At 38.7% G+C, this 16479-nt stretch overlaps 1 protein-coding gene across 1 annotated transcript; it reads right to left on the bottom strand.

Annotated features, from left to right (window-relative positions):
- Positions 1-14579: 14579 nt before the first annotated feature.
- Positions 14580-16388, bottom strand: LOC107684863 (gastrula zinc finger protein XlCGF49.1-like; the record flags this gene model as incomplete). Its single annotated transcript, XM_016481235.1, has 2 exons — positions 14580-15190; positions 16322-16388. Coding segments are annotated over 2 exons (678 nt in total), but the record flags the coding sequence as incomplete, so codon positions are not given.
- Positions 16389-16479: the final 91 nt, after the last annotated feature.

Genomic DNA, 16479 nt, shown 5'->3' with positions numbered 1-16479 from the left:
TCTGTATATACTTTGAGTCAACAACAAGACATAGGCTACTGGATTGCCTTTTATCATTCGTTATTATGCCACATTAAGCGTTTTGCTGTATGGGAGGACAAGTGAAAGTTTGAGCATTGTGTTCATGGCCATCTGCTTGCCTTGCAGTACATTAAATAACTATATATCAAATTAGATCTTTTAATTGCACTTAATGTATCTTAATACATTAAGCCATATTAAGTGTTTATGTTTTTTCTACAGGAGGAAACGCTTAATGAGAGACTTTGTGCATTGCGTTCATATTCTGCTGTTCTGTGACCGCGGATTTGCGGGTCTTGTCTTTTTCTTGCAGAATCCTGTATGTTATAGTACTAAATTAGTTTTAATCGTTTAATCACCACCACAGTGTCTTGTCTCCATTGGCAACACGCACGATTTGTGTCAATTGCAAGTGACGTCACAGGTGGCGGAGAGTGCAAGTGAAGATTGCAAGTGACGAGACGGAGGATAAAATGGCGGTCTGAACGCATGTGTTTTTACCGAGCTGCCTAGCTAATCTCCCAATTTAGACTTGAAACTACACAAGTCTCACTCTCATGATTTGTCTGGAGCTTATTATGATTCTATTGTGTTGAGCCTTCCATACCAGAATCTTTTTTGTATACTAATTAATGCCAGTTTGTTGTATTCAGGTTTTGTACTTAATAAAAAAAAAAAAAAAGATTGCAAGTGACTTTGTAATTTAGTTTCTTTTTTCTTGTCTTCACCACCTGGCTACTGTTGTAAAATGTTGAGAGATTCAAACAAGAAGTAATCAATAAATAGAACAAAATAAAAAAATAAAAAAGACTGCAAGTGATGTCACTAGCGGAAGAGCAAGTGTCTGAGAGTGCAAGTGCAAGTCTGCAGCCAAACCCTTCTCGAGCAGCGTGTATCTCAGCGTGTTACTCGCGGAGAAATTCACGCTCGCGCATTGTATTAATGTGCTTTCGCGCTACAATAATGCGCTCTCGACATTTGTCATTAAAATAATTAAAATACCTTTTAATGTTTGTCTGTTTAACTGAACATGACTTTGAACACAACTTGTATTATTGACATATGAACATTCATTTGTTGCCAGAAGATGCTCCCCAGTGGGTCACAGTCACCTCTGGCTGTTTAAAGGATATTTTTTTATTGTAACCTTAAAACATGCATTTTCTAAAGCTGCTTTGATTGTGAAAAGCACTGTACCCTTACAAAAGTTAACCATGTTTTTACTATGGTAAAACTAGTAACCATGACTGTAGTAATCAGTTTTTTTCCCCCTCAAACTAAGGTTTTGATATCATGGTTATACTATAGTAATATGTTAGTAATGCTGGAGTAAAACTGTGGTAATAGTTTTTGAAACCATGGTAAAGTTTGTAGTTACGTAGTTTACTACTATGCTGTAGTAAGACCATGGTTATGGTAGTTACTGTGGATTTACTACAACAATCATAGTTAAACAATGGTTGGTTATTGTAGTAAAACCATGGTTGATTTTGTGGTTAACTTTTGTACAGGTACAAATATGTGAACTGAATGCTTCTATTTAAAAGTCACATTGGATAAAACCATCTGATGCTGTAAATAAATGTTTATTTAATCTGTTCACTGAAAATAAATTTACAATTGTGATTGTACATTGTTTTTGATCCATTATTGTGTGCAAGGATATTTTGGTTAGTAATCCAACTGATAATGAACCACGGACCGACCGTGGACCACCAGCAAACAGTAATAATAAGCCAGCGGCTCATCAGCGGACCGCTGTCGGGAAAGCGGCGGCTGCTGCTGGTGGTCCGCTGTAATAACGATGAGCAAAACGCCGGTGAACCGCGGGCGGCGTCCGCCGGTGGGCCACCGACTTTGCCACCGGTGGGCCGCCAGTGGCCCGCTGGTCTTGTGTTAGCTGGGTCCGATTTCACAGTCCACACTAACACGTGAAAACGGTATCCTCATCTGTTAAACTGGTATTTAAAGTTTTTTTGTTTTTTGAAACGTGAAAATGCAGAAAATGTTCTATGGTGGGTAAGTTTAGGGTTGTTGGTTACGTTATAAAATGTATAACTATCTGTATATAAAAACTATAAAAGTCTGTGCAATGTCCCCATTTAGATAGGTAGGCTAAACGTGTGCGCGCGTGTTTCCCTTTCATGGGAACTTCGAACTGCGTCCTCTAGGGGTCGCTATGGGGAACGCCTCATCGTGACCCGTGTCTGAAGCATACATTGAAAAAACACCAACTCGTTGGCCGGCGACAGCCATGACGTCACTACCGGTGCGACTATAGTATAAATAGGCGCCGGGAGCACACATCATTCTCTTCTTCGTCTTCATTGACTGTTTTGTTTGAAGCGTGCATTTCTGTGGTAAGAGCGATCTCTATTTATCTCATTATGGCGAGCACTAGCAAAGCATTTAAGGATGTGTGCATCCGTGTTGACGTTGTTTAACATCTGATGACACACACGATCTATAGGGAACGAGACACTGCGTCCTCTAGGTTTCTTGCCATGCTGCGGACGCAAGCTTCAGAGGAAGAAGTGAATGATGTGTGCTCCCGGCGCCTATTTATACTATAGTCGCACCGGTAGTGACGTCATGGCTGTCGCCGGCCAACGAGTTGGTGTTTTTTCAATGTATGCTTCAGACACGGGTCACGACGAGGCGTTCCCCATAGCGACCCCTAGAGGACGCAGTGTCTCGTTCCCTACTCAGGGAACCATGGTTACATAAGTAACCTGAGACGTTCTCCCCCCACCTCTCTTTTCTCTCTTGGGCTCTTTTCCCTGTCCCGTTCTTCTCAGATCTCTTGGCCCTAAGTGGACGTGCAGGCTGCCTGCACAGTGATTGGAGGTGAGGAGCGCAGGCATCTTTTAAAATACGAACGAATTGGTGGCATTCGGGAGCAGATAGAAGCCAAGTGAGATTTGGTATAATTACTTGAAAGAATGTTTAGCGATTGTAAGCGGTTTTCGTTTCCTTTTTTAATTTGCTTCAGCATGTGTGTGCCCTATATTTTCCTAATTATATTCTCCCTTGTGTTTGTTCAAGTTCAAGAGATAGTGAAGTAAATTTTTTTTAGGTCATTTAGTTTATAATAAAGGCTTTTAAGACACTAAAACATTGCTCTTAATACACTCTAAAAATGCTGGATTATTTCAACCCAAATTTGGGTAAAAATTGGGCCAACCCATACCGATGTAATTTAAAATTTAAACTCAACTGTTGGGTTTGTCCATATTTTATACAAATTTTGAGTTGAAAAATTTGATTTTGGCAGTTGATTGATACCTTATATGCGTAGGCTAATGTCGAGGTGAGCGCAACCTGTTGCCACTTTTATAGTATTGCCGATATTGCAATAACCATCTCCTGTAATGCACACAACTGGCTCACCTGCTACAAATCATATCAAAATTTAGGCCATGGTTACAAAGGTGCCACAAGCAGTGTTTCAGTTTTATTGAGAAAGTGAACTACTAAACAGTGGAATTTCTATAATCATGGCAAAAACAAAAAGGGGAAAAGGGGCTGCTAGAAGAGACATGTGGACAGCAGCTGGAGGTAAAGAGGTACTTGTTAAGTTTTTTAAGACAGCAAACATATATCAGAAAGACACAACTCAGACGGCACCGATCTGGCATACACTGTCTACTAACATTTTTGGTCAAAACACACAAAACAATAGACAATGGCTTTATGTTGTGTGGCGATACAACAGGAGGCACAAGAGAACAATTATTCAAAAGGAAGACACATCCGCTGATTGTATGCCTTCCAACTGGCATCCAAGAGGAGAAATTCAGGATAATCAGAAGAGGGGCCATACAGGGCATGAGAGAGTGAAAACAATGGAGAGTGAAACTGACGCGCATCCGCCCAGTGAGCTGAGTGTTGAAATTGAAGCTGATTATGTGCCTCCTCCCAGTGATCATCTGACGAGATGCGCAAAACCACGTTCATATTCACGCGATTTTTTGCGCAGCTCATCCGTGAACAACGGCTCTGTGTAGTTAATGCTGCTCAATGTGAAAGCACGCACGTGATGGAGATTTACCGCTGATTACAGAACCGGCTTTCTGACAAGATGCGCATTAAATATCGCATGTGATTTATCGTGCAGCCCTACTTCGCGGTAAAAGTGTCTCTCTGATTGACTTTGACTTTTACATTTTATGCTATGTTACGTTATGTTGCATTTTCACCGTTTACAATGGCAGGGCCTGCCATCTTGTCTTTTTGGCTTGTTGTTTCTGTTTGCACTTTAACCCCAAGGGGGAAATCCAGATCAAATCCCAGAAAGGAAAATCAAAACAAAATAAAGTTAAAACTTGTTTTGAACAATTTCTTTGTCATCTGCAGATTGATTTTAAGTAGGGGGGAAAAATCGATTTAAATCGCAAATTGTTTTAGGCCATATCGCCCAACCCTACTGATGTATTGTAGTAATGTTGTCTCTGGTCGTCTGGTCTGTGTGTGCGTGTATATGAGTTCAGGGGGCGTGGCTTTGGATGGCGATTTGCAGGGAGGGTGGGACGTTTGCTTTCAGTGCTATCAGGCTAAAGTTAGCATTTTCCAATATCTCCTACTTCACCTTTAACCAAGACGTTTAAAAATAACACATTTTAGAGCTGTACCTGCAATAGTGTGATACCATGAAACTGTGATATTTTTGATTAAGGTTATCATACCGTCACAATCTCATACCAGCCCATGACTACAGCCAAGGTGCATTATAGCTGTATATTTACACCTGAGAATGCTTTGACTCGTTATAACGCCACATGATGCCTAAGAGACCGTCTCACAGTTCAAATTTTCTTTTAAATGTTGAAATTGCCCAAGTAGTAGCCTATTAACATACAAACTTGTTGAAGGTTCCTAGAAATAAGAATGACTTACTACAGTTGATTTCTTTAATTATTATAATTCACCAAAATAATTTTCCATTCAAAGGTCTGTAGTACATTGCTAGTGTCCCGACTGACTTAAGACGAGTGGGTCTCTGGAATTGTCAGTCAGCTGTCAACAAAGCAGACTTCATTTCTTCTTTTTCTTTAAACTCCACACTTAGCATCTTGGGCTTGACTGAGACCTGGATTCGTCCAGAAGACTCAGCAACCCCAGCGGCTCTCTCTAACAATTTCTCTTTCTCTCATACCCGCCGTCAGGTTGGCCGGGGTGGGGGCACTGGTCTGCTCATTTCTAACAATTGGAACTCTTTCTAGCTTGTACTTATTTGAACAATGTCTAAGAACTTGGTATTACAACCACTTCCTGTGTCTGTTTGCCTCTTTAAGAAGAATCGCTTTATGTATCCCCCAATTGTAAGTCGCTTTGGATAAAAGCGTCTGCTAAATGACTAAATGTAAATGTAAATGTAAGACGAGAGGTATTGGAAAAATGTCACATGTATTGTGTCACACTCAACTATTTACCTCAATCACCCGTATTTATACAAGTACACTAACTTTCCAATTGTTGCAGCTCACTTTCAGTAAGTCAGCTTGCATTTACTACAACCTTGTAAAATCATTCATTTGAAAGAATGATTGGGCATTGTTTACGGTTTTTCACTGGAATTTGCAGACGGTCCCTTAAACAACGCTATTATCCATGGAATATAGAACTTAAAACTAACTTTATCTTGCAAACAGATCTGATCTGCCAAAGAAAAATCTCAAATGAGAAATAACATTATCAATAAAATCGCAGCAGCACTACTTTAAATTGGGTTGCATTCATTCCCCTCACAGATCACGAGATTAACAGCAACATTATCACTGCAAACATCAAAACAAACATTTACACGAACATACAACAACATAAAATCGCTCAGTTCTTAATGAACTCCGTATGTTTTCCTCACATAGGCCTACTTACTGCCTGCTGCTCTAAATGTCTAAGTCAGAAAACACAAACAGCTTACTCGATGAAAACAAGACAGAAACATACTCGTTTATTGTTGCAAACATACTGTGTAAAGTGTGTTTTACAGTTGTTTAAATAAGAGAAATACCGTGAGCTGCTCACCTCTCCTCAGAAGATCACTGCAGCTGCGTAGGAAAGCTTTGATGACTCTTTGTTCAGGGTTCCTCCTGAAAGTGATTTGCTACTCAGCTCTCACTGAATCCAGGACTTCAGCCGTCGAGCTCAAGTAGAACAAAAAAGAGGGCGTTTCTTCTTCTTCTTAAGCGTTTTTGGCGGTTGGCAAACCAGCTAATAGGTGCTTTACCGCCACCTGCTGGACTGGAGTGTGGAACAAAAGTCTGGCAAAGTTGGCGTTTTCTTCTTCTTCTTCTTCTTCTTCTTGTAGCGTTTATTGGCGGTGGGTAAGCCAACTTTTAGAGGGCGTGTTCACTCCGGGATAGCTGTTTTTAACTATCCAATCAGAAAAGCCCTAAGAAGAAGTCAAGCGTTATTATTTTATATTACTGGTAAGTGTTATTACCAGCTATTTTGTTATGTCTAGATCACGAGAAAACAACTTATGTCAAGTTTATGATAAATCAAGAGGAAAAAAATAATGCTGCATGCCTTTAGGACATAGTTATTAGAAAATCAAACTATTTAGATTAGACACGCATATTGTGGTGCTTTACAGCACACTCTAAAAAAAAAAGGTTCTTCAGCGGTTCTTCAGCGGTTCTTTGGAGTGGTTAAGGTGCTATATAGCACCACTACCATATAAAGAACCTGTTAAGCCCCTGTATGGTTCTTCAGCGGTTCTTTGGAGTGGTTGAGGTGCTATATAGCATCACTACCATATAAAGAACCTGTTAAGCCCCTTCAGCGGTTCTTTGGAGTCGATGAGGTGCTATAGCACCATACCGTAAAACCTTTAAGCCCCTGTATAGCTCTTTAAAGGTTCTTTAGCTCTCTCTTAGTTTAGTTGGGGAAAGGGTTAAAACAACATTAAAATACAGTCTATTTCTTGAAGATTTTTTTTTTGCCCCCAAGGCCCCCATAAGGAAATATTCCAGGGCCCCCACATGAGACCTTTGACCTCAGAAAAAAAGTGATTCAAAACAGCTTGTGCCTATCTAAACCATATCTTATTTACAGAGACCCAACAATTCTGACCATGAGCAAGCATTTCGTATTAAAATGTTTTTTGACCCTGAACTACATTTGACCAGAGCACGTAGCCAAATCCACTGGAAGGCAAGCCTGCAACCTTTAGCCAAAAAAGCGTAAACAGCTAACTTTAACTCTGCGGCTTTGGTGGTAGGCAAGGAAGGAGACCAGAAGCCATTGTATGATTAAGTCATTACACTTTTGTCCATCTTTGAAACACCTCTCGGGCATGCAAATTCAGCGCCTATCTCTTTGAATGGGGAAACATCAAATTCTCTAAAATTGTCTGCCAAGTTTACGATTAAATTTCATATTTGTAATCACCAATGACAATCACTCATAGGATAGGTTCTATCCAGGGCATAGCAGAGAGATTAGTAACAAAAAAAATTTTTTTTAACTGACAAGTATAATTAATTTAAATTTGCACTTACAAATTGCATAAATAATATTATGAGAATATTTTAAAATATAAAATTTAGAACACGGAGATATGACTGATACCTTTAAAAATGAGACCAACAAAACCAGTAGGTGGCAGCAAGCCACTGTCTTAATGACTGAGTTGTTGAGTCCTTTATTCAGTCGAGTCCTTCAAAACGGCTGATTCATTCAGAAACGAAGAAACTTATTTTTATGAATGGGTCAGTGAATCAATGATTCAAGGCATTCAAAAAAGGCAAATTCATTCAGTATTTTTACTAGAGCAAAAAGACATTGTTTTCTTTACGATTTAAATCACTTATTAACTTCTTGTTTATTGAATTATGTTGCCCTGACTCAGTGAAGTCTGCCACAGACAATGCTAACCAATCTGTTCATTCTAACTGCATGTGTGACATAGAAACTGCTATACAGTAACAATAGTCTAATGTTGACAGTTGCTGAGATCGGTTTTATGAATTAATAGGCTACAGTAAGTTACAGTTGCCTGAAGCAGTTGCATTTTCTGTTTAAGTGCTGGTTTAATTTAATTATAATGCTCATGAAAACTCAACTTGACACCGATCGGTCTGCGCAGCGCTGCTTCAAGTAGAACACAAATAATCTTTTTTTATTGGAATAATAACAAAGATAATTAAAAAAAATACAGTACGTACAAAAAAAAAAATGAAAATACAGTATGTACAAAACACTCTAAATCTCTGTGGCGCTGATTTGGCGGCACGCAGGGAAAGAAGGAGACCAGAGGACATTGTATGATTGGCTGAGGTGCCTCACGTAGCAACCCAACGAGACTATCAGTGTGCAGGTCAGGTGTACGCTGTTAGTGCGCGAGCTGTCCTCACAGAAAACTCGAGAAAACTGCATCATTGGACCGTTGGACTCTTCAACCAAAACCGCCTTCAAAGAAAAGAGAAAAAAGCTGATAATTTTCGAGGTGAGTGTCATATTTATTGGTATTTGCAAACGTTATACCGTGTTTTGGAACGTTAATGTTAAGGTTAGAGTCATGCTAACATTAGTCATATCGCCAACTGCCACAGAAATAGGCTATTAACATCGAGTTACTTGTCGGGGGGAATTTTTATTGGTATTTTGCAAACGTTGTACCGTGTTTTGCGTCGTGAATGTTAAGGTTAGAGTAATGCTAACATTAGCTAACTTCAAAGCCTCACCAGCCGCGTTGGCCAATTTAGTTAACGCTAACAATGCACGTCTGTGGTCTAGACCGTACTATACATACAATTATTTACAGAGACCCAACAATTCTGACCATGAGCAAGCAGTTCCTATTAAAATGTGTTTCTGACCAGGAACTACATTTGACCAGAGCACTACAACGCGCCTATCAGTGTGCAGGTCAGGTGTACGCTGTTAGTGCGCGAGCTGTCCTCACAGAAAACTCGAGAAAACTGCGTTATTGGACCATCGGACTCTTCAACCGAAAAACGCCTTCAGAGAAAAAAGAAAAAAGCTGATATTTTTTCGAGGTGAGTGTCATATTTATTGGTATTTGCAAACGTTGTACCGTGTATTGCAACGTTAATGTTAAGGTTAGAGTCATGCTAACATTAGCTAACTGCAAAGCCTGACCAGCCGTGTTGGCTAATTTAAAGTGCCCCTATTATGGATTTTTGAAAAGTACCTTTCCGTCTCAATGTGAAGGCACGCAGGTGATGGAGATTTACCGCTGATTACAGAACCGGCTTTCTGACAAGATTCGCGTTAAATATCGCATGCGATTAATCGTGCAGCCCTACTTTGAATCATTGAAACAAATCGTTTTTTTTAAATATTGACGTCAACATGAAGCATTAGCATATTGCCCGCCCACTTCCCAGCAAACATGCCCGCGCGGGCCCACTGCGGGTTTTCTGTGGGACAGTGTGGGCAGAGCAAACCCACACTAAACCCACGTGGGCCCCATGTGGGTTAGCCCATGTGGGGCCCACAGCAGTTTTTCCCTTTGTGGGCCCTATGTGGGTTTCGTGTGGGCAAGCCCATGCAGGCCCACAGCGGATTTCCTAATCGCAAAGTCTGCGATATGGACGCAATATTACTCTGTTCCAGAGCATATGCATGACTGCCAACCTTGAGTTGCAGTCTTACTAACCAATAGAGTGAGCGCACCTTCGTTGTCCCCAATCAGCACTGCTCTAACCAACTGCGTAAACACCCCAGGTTGCCCAACCCTGCACTGGCCCTTTATGGGCCCACTTAGGGCTAGCCTAAGGGCCCCCAGTGGGCTGCCAGCACAGGACCTCTGAGATTTTTCTCATTGGCAAAACGTTGGCCCCTTAGTGCTGGACCTGCACAGGCAGCCCTCACTTAGCCCACACTACTAATCTACAACAGGGGTGCCCAACATGGTCCTGATCAAACACAACTGAACCAACTAATTAGGATCTGAAGGAGCACTTGATAATTACAGACAGGTTTGTTTAATCAGGGTTGGAACTGAAATCTGTAGGAAGGTAGATCTCCAGGAACAGGATGCACCCCTGATCTATAACAATACATCCGTTTCATTTTTAAATACTTTCAGCTACTATAAATTAAGTATTTTGGGAAAAACAGTTATTACACACCTGAAATGGATGCAGTCACCACATAACTAATGTCTATATTGTCAAAAATGTACAGTAGTCAAAAGGGATTTCAAATCAATAGATTTATTAAATACAAAATAGAAAACATTCAATTCAGGTAAATACAGTTACATACAGCCAAAAATGTAAATAAAAAAAAACCAGGAAAGCAAACAAAGCATTGTAAGATTGTAGGATTTTGTCATGTGAAAGGTGATGTGTGCGAAAGTCTTATCTGTTGTACATCAATGTCCAAACTGTCCATAGCTGAAGTTGGCTGATAATTAATAATCCAACCTCTTGTAATCAAAACACACCACATCTCTCAAACAACAGACTCTTCCTAACCAGGAACAGTCAAAAATAACTTTAAAACCATATTCAAACTGAACCATGATGTGGTAATCTGAATCTGACCCTGGATACATCTTAGTCAGCTTGCTCCTAGACAGATGGAGCCTATGAAGCACTTTGAATTGTAGAAGTCCATGTCTAATACATACAGAAGATGAGTGTACCAATTCTATTGCCCACTGCCAGGCTGTATCTGATATTTCTATTCCCAGTTCCTCCTCCCATTGCCTCCTTATATTGTCTAGAGATGGGGAGGCGGTTCTTTGAATAACCTCATATAGAATAGACAACATACCCCTTCAAAAAGGGTCCATATTTAACAACTCATCTATCCAGCCCCCTTCAGGTTGGTTCAAGGAGGGAGAGAAGTGTTTTTAATGAAGCTACGGACCTGTAAGTACCTACAAAATTAGACTGAGGGATCTCAAAATCCGTTCTTAGCTGTTGGAATGAAATAAATATGCTGTCTTTAAAAAGGTCCTTAACACAACTAATTCTGTTTCTAGACCACAATTGAAATGCTAAATCTATAAGAGGAGGAAACAAAGGATTCAAGAGAATAGGGGCAGAAGGCAACGCTTGTTTACTATTGAAGTAAAGTCTGAACTGTGACCATATTCTGAGTGATCCACAGACAACTGGGCTATTCGTAGAATAGTGTGTGCTCACTGGGATTGGATCACAGAGCAGTGAACGTAGAGATACTGGATTAGACATGTTCTGTTCCATCAGTAACCAAATTGGAGCTTCATCACTCGATAAATCAGAAAGCCAAAATATCAGTTTGTGTAGGTTGGCTGCCCAGTAGTAATATAAAAATGTTGGCATTGCCAATCCACCCTCTTCCTTCTTTCTTTCCAGATATTCTTTTGTTATGCGAGGATTTTTTTTTATCCCAAAAAAACATGGAAATACAACTATTCAGATATTTGAAAAATGATTTGGAAATAAAAACAGGCACGGTCTGAAATAAGAACAAGAATCGTGATAATATTGTCATTTTAATGGAGTTGATCTTCCCAGCCAAAGATAAAGGAAGGATTGACCACCGCACCATGTCTTGCTTGGCTTATATCTGCGTGTTACACTCACACCTAGATAGAGAAATGTATCATAGCTTACTGAGAATGGGAAGGATTGGAAAGACATTTGTTGTGCTCTTTGATTAATAGGGAAAATAAGACTCTTTGCAAGTTAATTTTGTATCCCGAAACATTTCCAAAATCTGAAATAATTGTAAGGGCTTTCGGTATAGAGGAATCTGGATTAGATAGGAAGAGGAGGAGAGCGTCCGCATAAAGCAGAAGCTTATGCTTGTGTCCCTCCCTTACTATTCCGGGCAAGCCATCTGTATTCCTTAACAAGATTGCGAGAGGTTCGATGGCAATATCGAAAAGCAGGGGGGACAGAGGGCAACCCTGTCTTGTCCCCCTAGAAAGTGGAAAGCACTTAGAAATTATATTATTTGTTTGAATGGATGCTTGAGGCCTAGTATATAGAATTTTGATCCAAGAACAGAATACGGGGCCAAAGCCAAACCTTCCCAGTGTTGCGAGTAAATAAACATATTAAATTCTATCAAATGCTTTGTGAGCATCTAAAGATATTAAGATTTCTGGATTAATATTGTTTTTGGGTGAGAAAAGGTCCTTAACACAACTAATTCCGTTTCTAGACCACAATTGAAATGCTGAATCTATAAGAGGAGGAAACAAAGGATTCAACAGAATAGGGGCAGAAGGCAACGCTTGTTTACTGTGACCATATTCTGAGTGATCCACAGACAACTGGGCTATTTGTAGAATAGTGTTTGCTCACTGGGATTGGAGCACAGAGCAGTGAACGTAGAGATACTGGATTACACATGTTCTGTTCATCAGTAACCAAATTGGAGCTTCATCACTCGATAAATCAGAAAGCCAAAATATCAGTTTGTGTAGGTTGGCTGCCCAGTAGTAATATAAAAAATTTGGCATTGCCAATCCACCCTCTTCCTGCTTTCTTTCCAGATATTCTTTTCTTATGCAAGGAATTTTTTAATCCCAAAGAAACATGGAAATACAATTATTCAGATATCTGAAAAATGATTTGGGAATAAAAACAGGCACGGTCTGAAATAAGAACAAGAATCTTGGTAATATTGTCATTTTAATGGAGTTGATCTTCCCAGCCAAAGATAAAGGAAGGATTGACCACCGCACCATGTCTCACTTGGCTTTGTCCAGTGCTGTTTTAAAATGACTATTGAACAGATTGCGAGAGGTTCGATGGCAATATCGAAAAGCAGGGGGGACAGAGGGCAACCCTGTCTTGTCCCCCTAGAAAGTGGAAAGCACTTAGAAATTATATTATTTGTTTGAATGGATGCTTGAGGCCTAGTATATAGAATTTTGATCCAAGAACAGAATACGGGGCCGAAGCCGAACCTTCTAAGTGTTGCGAGTAAATAAACATATTCAGTTTTATCAAATGCTTTGTGAGCATTTAAAGATATTAAGATTTCTGGATTAATATTGTTTTTGGGTGAGTAGATAACATTAAATAAGCGACGAAGATTGTAAGATAACTGCCTCCCAGCAATAAAACCAGTTTGATCTGGGTGAATTACCTTTCTCATGACTGGTTCAATTCTGATTGCCAGCACTTTAGCCAGGATCTTATAGTCACAGCAAAGTAAACTGATCGGATGATAAGATTCACACTTAAGCGGACCCTTATCCTTTTTAAGAAGGACCGATATGACAGGTTTTGTCATGGATGGGGGAGAGAGTTTGAAACACGGGCCTCCTCAGATACCTTACACAACAGAGGTGCTAGCTTGGCAGAAAACCTCTTGTAAAACTCGGTCGGATAGCCGTCGGGACCTGCTGCTTTTCCAGATTTTAATTTCTTTAGTACTTTTAAAAGCATGTACTTTCATACTTTTTCTTAAGTAAAAACATGTCTTTACAACTTTCACTTATAGTGGAGTAGTATTTGACCAGTAGTTATCTGTACTTCACTCAAGTAATGTATCCTTTTTAAGAAGGACCGATATGACAGACTTTGTCATGGATAGGGGGAGAGAGTTTGAAACACGGGCCTCCTCAAATACCTTACACAACAGAGGTGCTAGCTTGGCAGAAAACCTCTTGTAAAACTCGGCCGGATAGCCGTCGGGACCTGCCGCTTTTCCAGATTTTAATTTCTTAAGTACTTTTAAAAGCATATACTTTCGTACTTTTTCTTAAGTAAAAATCTGTCTTTACAACTTTCACTTGTAGTGTAGTATTTGACCAGTAGTTATCTGTACTTCACTCAAGTAATGAAGTTGTGTACTTTGTCCGCCTCTGCCAAAGCTGGTATCGATACTATCGATATTAGGATTGATCCGCCCACCACTAGAAGAAGAAGGGCTGCTAATGTAGACAACCCCTATGTTATTAAAAAATAATAACAAAAAATAATCCTTCATAGCATTTACATATTAAAACTGAAATTATACAATTACTTTTTCCTGATTCAAATACAATCAGCAGACAATAAAAGTTGTTGATAAAATATTAAAAGTAAAGATAATGTATTAATAAAAAGGGGAACATTTAATCAATTATTGCTCAGAGCAAATACAAAAATGAGCTAAGTAAAAGTGAAAACTAATGAGATGGACCTCTCTCTACTTACAAGTAATAATAGGTATCAGTAAGGTTTTAATGGTATTACTATTCTTACAATCCTGCTTATTAAACATATTGAACATAATATGAAACAACTGAACATAATATGAAACCCAGAAGTAAGTAAAATTATATTATTTATATCATCAAGCAAAATGATAAACAAGGATATAACTTTGTGACATTGTTCTTTGGGTAGGAACTCCATCTTTGAGTTGATCTGAATCTCACAGTCGAATCTGCTGGTTTTGAAGATGAAGATGAACTTTATTCACTGTGAAAACTTTAGATAATGTTTCTTTGTCATGTCACTTGTAATGTCTGGTTAGGACAGATTTATCCAGACGATATTTTATTGCTGGATTCATTTTTGTGTTGCATTTGTTGAGGACACAGCATCAGATCTGAAAGTGCTGGATCTGAAGATGATCTACGGTTTCTCTCCAGTGTGGATCCTCTCGTGTGTTTTCAGATGTGCTGACTGAATGAATCTCTTGTCACAGTGTGAACACTTGTAAAGTTTATCTCCAGTGTGGATCCTCTCATGCAGTTTTAAACTGTTTGCTGTAGTAAAAGTCTTTTCACACTCAAAGCACATGTACTCTCTCACAGCAGTATGTATTTTCTGATGTACTTTTAAATTTTGTAGAAATGAAAAACTCTTTCCACACAAATGACATGAATGTGGTTTCTCCTTTGTATGAACTCTCAGGTGTCTGCTCAGGTATGAAGCCCACAAAAATGTTTTCCCGCATTGATCGCATGTGTAAGGTTTCTCTCTAGTGTGGATATTCATGTGAATCTTAAGGTTTGATGATCGTGAGAAACTCTTCCCGCATTGATCACAAATGTACGGTTTCTCTCCAGTATGAACTCTCATGTGAACATCAAGATAATATTTGCTTGTCAAACTCTTTCCACACTGAGTGCATGTGAAAGATTTCTTGGCTCTTCTTTTCTTTAAATCTTTCTGTTTTGGTTTTTCTCCACTTTTGACATGATTTTTCTCCTCAAATTCACTCAATTCTTCTTTCTCCTCATTATCTACAATCAACTCTGCAACAAAAGTAAAAACAGTAAATTTATTAACTGTAAAAAAAGCAGAAAAGTGAAAGGACATGAAAATGAACAGCAGAAAGTAGACAATTGCATTACACAATTTTGATCATTTTAATGTAATTTTATAAATTATACTTCCCTGAAACTTTCCATGGATGAGGTACATTGATCTATAAATTATTTAAAACATATTATAGGCACAAATCTCATGTTTTACAGGGAGAACTATTTAATATTTGTTCAACAACATGAAGGATGTGAGGATCCTCAAATACAAACTGTGTGTTGCATCAAGAGAGCGACCATACATTTGTTATCTTTTTATTTTCTTGTTTTTATTAATTCATAATAATTTATGCATTTACTCGTTTATAATCATGAGCCATTTATGTAATTTATTGTTAGATTTTTTTAAATCAAACAATACATTAACATTTACCATTTAAATCATTTTATTATTTGATAATTTATTCATTCATTTTTTTATATTTTCTTATTATTTTCCTTGCTTATGTATTTTCATTGTTTAATATGATGATTGTAAGGGTTCATTAACTTATGTCTGTATGAATAAGAGATAAGAGAGAATGTTTATGGAAACTCAAGGTTTATGGGATGCTGTTGTGTTTGGTAAAACACTACTTGTTGGATTTGTGTTCGTCAGATGAAGTCTGAGCACTGAAACATAAGATTCAATAAACTTAGATTTTTGAGGGGTTTTTTCAAAACCTTTTTATCATCACTTTCTCTCCTGCTTCTGCTCTTCTCTGGCTTTGCTCAATCATCTTCTTGGTTGATAGAAGATTGTTAATATAGTTTAGACTTGATGTTAATAGGTTTTGGGTATCGACAACCCTGCTGACTATTTGTTCAGACTCCAGACAAAATGGATATTTTCTGACAGGCATCCGGGACTGGATCTCAACTATCTGGCTTGGAGACTCAATCTAACATAAATTTTGTTAAAAAAAAAAGTACTTAGTTCATAGGAAGTGTCCATAATTATTTGATGCTTCAGCAAAAATTATTCAACAGCTCTAAATATTTTTCTTGTTACAGCAAACCAAAATATAAAGCTGCCTGAAGCTTTATAATCATCAGCATTATTAATGAATAATAGACACCAACCTGTTAGTTCTTCAGTATCTTCAGTGTGTTTGATTCTGCAGGGTTCTGGATCTCTCATCTTCTCTCTGTCCTCTTTAATAAACTCAGTCTTTGCAGATTTCAGCTCTTCCTGATGATTAGATGCTCGTCTTCACTTGTGAACTGATGGAGATATTCCA

Source organism: Sinocyclocheilus anshuiensis, unplaced genomic scaffold (assembly GCF_001515605.1).
Source record: "Sinocyclocheilus anshuiensis isolate Anshui unplaced genomic scaffold, SAMN03320099.WGS_v1.1 scaffold717, whole genome shotgun sequence".
Taxonomy (NCBI): Eukaryota; Metazoa; Chordata; class Actinopteri; order Cypriniformes; family Cyprinidae; genus Sinocyclocheilus; species Sinocyclocheilus anshuiensis.
Note: the sequence above shows the minus strand (reverse complement) of the source record. Positions and strands in the feature narration are given on the sequence as shown.